At 43.4% G+C, this 7638-nt stretch overlaps 1 protein-coding gene across 1 annotated transcript in view; it reads right to left on the bottom strand.

Annotated features, from left to right (window-relative positions):
* Positions 1-231: 231 nt before the first annotated feature.
* Positions 232-7638, bottom strand: part of TMTC1 (transmembrane O-mannosyltransferase targeting cadherins 1) — a 148577-nt gene continuing 141170 nt past the window's right edge. Inside the window, exons 18-20 of the mRNA XM_059816444.1 lie at positions 7435-7557; positions 6260-6337; positions 232-5512 (exon numbers count right to left, since the gene is read on the bottom strand). Of these exons, the coding sequence (XP_059672427.1) occupies positions 5372-5512; positions 6260-6337; positions 7435-7557 (342 nt within the window). The 3' untranslated portion in view covers positions 232-5371. The remainder of the gene's footprint in view (positions 5513-6259; positions 6338-7434; positions 7558-7638) is intronic.

Here is a 7638-nt window from a genome sequence, read left to right as displayed (position 1 = left end):
GGCTCCAAAAAATGCCTGCTCCAGTATTTTTATATGGCCAGACTCAAGTACATGTGCTGCATAGTTGCTCCTACATGAGCAATCACTGGGACTCCTTGGGCAATAAAATGTAAGTCAAGTGGAGTAAGAAACTTTGGCCCTTCCACCTCCAGAACTTGTTTACAGTTGGTCCTAAGGAACAGACTGACCCCATAGCCAAAAGAACAAAACCAGACACGCCACTTACTTTTCTTACTTTTTATATAAAATAAACATTTACATACATTTTCTTTTGCAAAGACTTCGAGCATAACTCCTTTACGTGAAATCTAGCCATAAATCCCACAGTGAAAAAAGCAAAGACTTTGCAAATTCCTGTACCACTGACATACATCCAGCTGCTGCTAAGTGCGAATTTATTTTTTAAAGATTTCTAATCCATGGGCTGTTTTCGTGTTGTTTTTTTCCAAAAGATATGCACAACTGATAAAAAAAATAGATTCAGAAATAAGAACCATATGAACAACAGGCAATGCAAACAACTCCCGCATGAGAGGAACACGCAGCGTGACATCCACTTCAGGCAGAGATTTCTACAGTAATACAATTGTAGAAGCCATAACTTTTACAGAGGATACCACTGGGGGTATTTTCCAGTAGAAAAAAAATTTCAGCAAGTCGGTACAAACATGGCAATGAACTTTTGCACAAAGTTATCGAGATTACCTGAAGCAACTTTGCCACACTGAAACACTAGTAAATGCCAAGCGCTTTTTTTTTCTTTTTCTGTTTTTTTTTTTTTTTTTTTTTTTGCAGCTGGGTTTAAATGTACATGAAAGCAAAATGGAGCATTTTGAAATTGCTGCAAGAGACTGAAGGTTGGGGAAAAAGAACCCTCTAAGGGCTAATTTTTTCCAAAGATTGTGCGTAATTGCATATATGAAAGATAGAAATTGAGCACTTGGTCAGCTTAATCACATACAGACTGAGGAGACTTAAGCACATACCAACTGTTTCACTGAGTTGGAAGACAAGTGGGGCAAAAGATCGTACAACTATATTCTAAATTGCCTAATTATTAAAATTAGAATGACAATTATCTTCTTTCACCAAATATTGTACACCATATCTGGCCTGGTTTCTGTAACTCTTGAGAAGCTTTCATAGTTTTTAGATAATTTTAGGGGTGTCCAGTCTTCCCTGCAAGTTAGGCTCTTTATTTTGCATTTTTTTTCACTTAGACTTCTTCCACCCGTATGCATGCATGCACGCACCCCCGTCCTCATCGAGATCTCTGGAAGGAAGGCCATTTGCACTGCTGCATTCACTTACTGTTTGGCCAAAACAAGTTGCCTGCACATTTGTAGGAAGATCTAGTCCAAGGAGTCTATGAGAGAGAGAAAACGCCCCCCACTGCATCATTTATCCTGGGGGATGGAAAAAGAATGGAACCAAAGAATGCTGGACTTTAAATAAGCAATAAAATAAAACAAACTCCATCAGCTGAAAATATTATTCATGGGGAAAGGAAAAAGCAACACAATTATTATGTTTTTCATTTAGGATTAAAATGCACAGTGAGTACACGAGAGTCCTGTCTTACCAGCTTTCCATTAATTCTCCACTTTAATATTGGTGAGCACTGAGGTTTAGCCAATGCAACTTGCAGAGTGAGTGAACTCTCCCCCACCAGGTAGAGCTTCAGCCATTTATTAATTTGTAATCTCTGCTAGCCATGCTAAGCACTGGAGTTGGCAGAAAACAATGTATTTATAACTCATTATTTTAGAAGCTATGCAATGCTAGAGGAAGAAGACATTTCCTGTGATTAATTAAGATAATATCCAGTTTATCACAAGGTAAGTCGCTCGATTTATCTTCCACAATAGCATTCCATTTTGGTGGAAGTAACCCATTTCATATCATACTCCATTCTTCTTCTTCGCCTGCAATAAACCTTTCACAAGATTAATGTCCTGAACAAACACAGCATTTCAGCATGGATGCCAACGAGACAGGGAGTCAGCTCAAAACTTCACAAGGGTTTCACTGCTTTGGTAGCTCATGGTCTGAATCGTTCTCCAAATATGCTGCCAGTTTGCAGACCGTCATCCTGCATAGATGGAGTGTAAAGTGCTGGTTCAGGAAAGCAGGATTCATTACTCAGCCTTTCTCTCTCCGTAACTACCATAAACCCAGCTCCAAAATGTGGAGAGTCGGCCTTGCGGCATATAAATGTAATCCGGTTCAACTGGGAGTAAACTCCGTGGATATGTTACCTGCCTAATTCAGGCGAGTGGATGAACATACACAATGCCTTCCAACCAAACTGCCTCCTTCACCGGGAAGATGGTCTCATCTTTTTACATCATTCTGCAAGTAAGACAGTGTTGCAAAAATGGTAATCCTTCTCCAGGATCTGCGAGGGGGGCACCCAAAGCTATATTATTCTTTTACACATGCATCGGTTTTAGGAGGTCAAGATGGCTTTGATCAGGTTTTAGGTCAAGAATGAGACAAACATTCCTGTCAGGTTTCTCAGGAAAGACGAACTAAGATTTAAGCTGAAGTTAAAAACACAAAACCAAATCTTCCCCCTCACTAAGCATTGTTATAAAAAATACAACTTCTTCTATATTTGAAAAAATATGTTTCATTGACCACAATTTAAAGCCACACTGCTGTGGGGCTTGTAGAATATATAGTATTTATTTAATATATCTTTATGAGGCAAAGTTTATAGCTGATACATGTTTTTAAATGAGACGTAACTCCCCCCACCCCTATCCCCCATGCTTCAGCTAGCGGTTGGAGCACTCTGCAGAAGCCTGCTATGCGGGGGGTCTTTGCACAGCACTGCTGCCAGGGGCTGCACCAAACACCCCTCTGCCAGCCCCCAAACTCGCTGCCACACAGCGGTACTGCAGGCAGGCAGCCAGCCCGGGCACACAGGGCTTTGGTGAAGGTGCCCTGAAGGCAGGCTCACCTTCAGGAGCGGCAGAGAGCTTTATGGTCCAGGTACCTCTGAGTGCCCTGGTAATGAACCATATACAACTTTGCAATGCACAATGGGGAACTGACTGCTGTCAGAGACCATTTAACCTTTGGTTTCCCCATCCCATGGGACTCTGCTGGCACAACCCCATCTCCTCTCAGCTATCCTGGCAGTGCCAGGGCTGGGCAAAGCTACTCCATGCATGGCATCCAGTGGAGCGCCTGCACTGGGGACCTGCAGAAACCCAGGCCCAGCACCTCAAACCTGCCCTCAGCCCTGGAAAGCAAAGTAGGCTGCTTGGGCTGGGGGGAGAAGGGAAAACTCACCATCAAAAGACTTGCTTATTTTGGTCCCAGCTGCTCCCTTGGGAAGCTGGTTTGAAGGGAGAGAGCCCAGAAACGTGTATCACCACCTTCTTCCCCCGATGGTCTCTCCCTTCCACCTCCGCCCAGCTGTAGGCACTGGCTGGTCTCCTTGGCCAGTGAGGACCAGTACCTCCCAAGTCCAGCCTCATCTTGGTGGGCACACAGCCATGGTTCTAGCAGGTCCACAAGCCCTGGCAGGGCAGACATCTGCCCCAGTCTGGACTCCCTCTGAGCTCCAAATGCAGTTGGAATCATGTTAATAATTTGTCAGTAATTTGAGCACCAGTACCGGCTAGACACTGAGCTTTTTAAATGAAGCCAGCAGAGCCACCAGCGCACGGCTGTCCCATCACGCTAAGCGAATTTGGAGCTTGCTGAGGTGCCATGGCCGGCATCAACTAAAACCAGGTGCTACATGGGTGACTGTCACACAGGCTTTTCTTGATGGATGTGTACCAAGGCACTGCATACCTCATCTGAACTGTCCTTTACTAATAATTCCAAACCCTGGGCTGTTCTTCTGCAGGGATTGGCCACAATCAAACTCAAGTATAGCAACTTTTACGTTGGTTTCCTGTTGCAAAAGGAACAAACTGATGACCTACCCTGATGTCCAAACCCAAAGGAAGTGGCAGCAAGCGCTCTGTGCTAATGCTCTCTGTGAACTGGTACAAACCCTGGTGGAAGCAGCAGAAGTCCTGTTATTGCAGTGACTGTATGGTCCAATGTGCTCTGCAGCCATTTGCTTTAGAAACATCATTAAGGGGAGTTATTCAAACACACCAGGGTGGTGCTGCATTTTTCTAACTTCAGACAATACAAGTCACAATGCCCAGCCATGCAGCCAGCTGTGAAGGATACTGCCCAATTCATATAAAACAGAGAAAATATATTAATTATTTGATTATTATAAGTTAAATAAATAAAGCGCAAAAATAAAAGCCCCAATTCTGAAGATAATTTGTTTTCCCACTTCAGTATTTAAAAATATAGATTTATGACTGATCAGCTACAGGTCATTTTCTGTATCTTTTGGGGGAGGGGGTGAGAACACTTTGACAAAGTGTTTTGTCAGTGTTATCACCATGATAAATGGGCTTTGTCCCTGCACACCCATAAAAAAGCCTCCTTAGTACCTTTCCAGCCTAGGAAATCTTCCCTAACTTCTCTGTGGCTTTACTTTAACGCCTATATTGATCAGATCAGTTGTTTGGGTTTTTTACTGGGGACTGGACAGGAGGATAAGTAATCCTAGAGCTTCCCATTGCCTTTGGATGCTTACATTTTTTTCAGAGTAATAACTGTTTGGCTTGGAGGGAGAGGGCAAAGGGTAAAGCAGTATGCTATTTGACAATGCTGACACCATGAACCTGAATTATTACAAAATGACGATCATCATCTGAGTAAAACATTCAGCTGAGGTTTTCTCTCAAAGGATCATTTGTCCTACTTGTAGAATCATCCTTCTAGGGTAATATTCAGACAGTGTTTTCCCTTTCTTTAGAATAGTTTTCAAGTCACATTTAGAGTGTAAGTGGCAACCATTTCCTCAGCATTAACACCTTGAAATCTTTTTATGTGACCATTACGACCATCCTTCCTGGCTCAGAAGGACCTGGCAGCACTTGCAATGAAGCTCATCAGTGGTACTTTACGTGGACAAGGTTAGCCTGTGTTCAGTAACAGGTGTTACTTCACCCCCACTGCAATGGATGAGTGCTTTGTCTCCATGCTTTCCCCAGTGATAACCAAGATATTGAAGGTACATGTCCCACCCACACTCCTGGTGTGATTAAAATGGGTTCAGCCTAAACATCAATCTTGATTAAAGGAAGGTTTTCATTCATTCTCCAACATGTCCCACAGGAGCTGAGTGTCTCCTGTAACTTTGGTCAAACATAAGCATGCATTCAAAATTTGCCTTCCGTAATTCTGAGTCCTATCCAAGTTCCTTCAGCATCATTTCCAGCAATAGGCTTCCACCATACTTTTCTCCAAGGGGCATGAGTTTCTTTCCACTGGTAACTGAATGCTATGTTTGGTCTTTCTCCTGGACTTCCTGAAACCGCTTCTCCAAGCGATCCAGTTTGGCCAGATTCTCCTTCAGCAACTTGCTGTTTGGAACCAGCTGTAAGGCTTTCTCATAGTAGCCACGGGCAGTGACGTAGCTCCCCTACAAAGAAAATGAGTGACAGATCTCATCCGCATCCTCTGACATAGAAAGTTCATTCCTGGGGAATGGTGAAGACCGTAATATAAAGGAAAAAGAGTTTATAAAACTTGATATTGTTAGGTAATGGGAATAATTCTTCATTATGAAATAGATCACCAAGTGCCATTAGCCAAAATTTGATCAAACACACATGACAAGAAGTAGATTTACATTTTTCCGTTACGTTGTACCAGAAGAGTTAATTTTACTCAGCGATAGGACAGCTTGAGGATATCACACAATGTGACTCCTTAAGACCCAAGTCATAATGATATGCTAAAGTATTCAAAAAGATAAGCAACCACAAGATGAGCTGTCTGTTTTCATAATTTCATGCCAGTATTCTGCATTAGACATCTTTATTAAATTAATTAAGTAGAGAGGAATCTTAAAAGTCGACTCATGGTGACATTTTTCTAAGGCAGGTCAACAGCTGAAGCAGGAAAACTTCAGAGATGGGCAAGTTGTTCCTTGCAGCCTGTCCTCTTACAAATATGGGATTTACATTACTGGATACATATTCCCAAGCAACCTGTTTGGGAAGTTCCAGTTGTGGTGGACAGACTTTCCTCCTTTTTGGATAAAATACATCAGGACACTCACTGTTCACAAACATGCAGCTTTTGACAGTCTGAAAGAAATTTAGCTTTCTGTCCTGAGTAGTAGTCTCTGCAGTTGACAGCTTAAGTAAAAGCAAAATTGTCATACCTTGATGTGCTCAATGCCTCCCATATTCATCCAGGCCTGCGCTTGGTCTGGGTTGAGCTCCACAGCCTGTTTATAGCTCTACATAAATATGAAACGTTTTTAGGTTAAGAGTCTGAGTCTTCAAACAAAAACAGCGCTGGAGGGGAAAGAGGGGAAAGTTTCCTCTCCCTCTGAATCCATTTAAAATATAATTTCAAATTCTTCTTATACACAATGCACAAGTGGAATTTCAGTTTCTTTACAGCAGAGGTGACATAACATACTGCTTCACTGCTGAGCTCATCTCGCAGGTTTTCCCTGCCCACAGCGCTGCATGAGGAGCCACACCAACCCCTGCAACCCTCTCCCTGCCACCCTGCACCACTGGGGTCTCTTGCACGTCAGGGTCATTTCCTCGAGCAGGTGACTGCCACCCACAAGCCATGTGTGGGCTGTGATGCTCCTTATCTGCAAAGGTTTAATCTGGAGCTGGCAGCAGACTACGGTACAGCCACCTGTACAGAGGTTTCACAAGGACCTGAGGACGGTGCTATCCCTCCCCACTGCTTCTGCCACTCTGCATGGGAGAATAAGCAACAAGGACCTTCTGCACTCTGTCAAACAGCACCATTTTTATGTTGTCACAGCAGGAAAGGATTCAAACCAGGATTAGACATCTTTAGGGATATCGAGAGTATTCAGAACTGTCCCAATAACAATTTTCTGTGCTATTATTTAACACTAACATAATTTCTGAGCTATCAAGCCTCCTGCTCCATAGGATAAACCAATCTCTCAGCTATTAGGTAATGAGGTGCGATATAACAACATGGTGGGATCTCACAGGTTTCAGCTGAGCCACCTGGAGCTGGCCATTGCCAGTGAGAGGGGCTGGCGCTGGATGGACCAAGGGTCTGGTCAGGGCAACAAGACCTAGGCTCCTCCATAGTCCCACCATGACTCTGTACCTAACCTCTCAGAGCACGGAGCTGTTATTTCCACACAGGAATGAGGAAAAAAGTTGCAACTAAGTCTGGCAAAGTTAGCTGCCCCATAATTTTAGCTGTACCACTGGTGAACTGCTGAGCTCCCAAGGCCAACAGCCAGGGTGCGTGCACCGGGGAGTATTAGCTGCAATGAGCTAACTCTTATCTTTTAACCTACAAAACTATCTGCAGGGCTTAGAGCAGTCATACCTCAAAAGCCTTGTCAAGGAGATTCTGTTCTCTTAGCTGGTTTCCTTTAGTGAAAAAGAGCTCTGATATGACTTTTGGATCCTTTGGTTTTAGCTGAAGAGCTTTTTCTATAGCTTCAAGTGCCTGTGAAAAAGTAAGAGGACATTGTATTACTCTGTTCTGCACCTTTCCACTTCTCAGGCTCTCCTCACCACTAGGGCCTCC

Source organism: Gavia stellata, chromosome 4 (genome assembly GCF_030936135.1).
Source record: "Gavia stellata isolate bGavSte3 chromosome 4, bGavSte3.hap2, whole genome shotgun sequence".
Lineage (NCBI taxonomy): Eukaryota > Metazoa > Chordata > Aves > Gaviiformes > Gaviidae > Gavia > Gavia stellata.
Note: the sequence above shows the minus strand (reverse complement) of the source record. Positions and strands in the feature narration are given on the sequence as shown.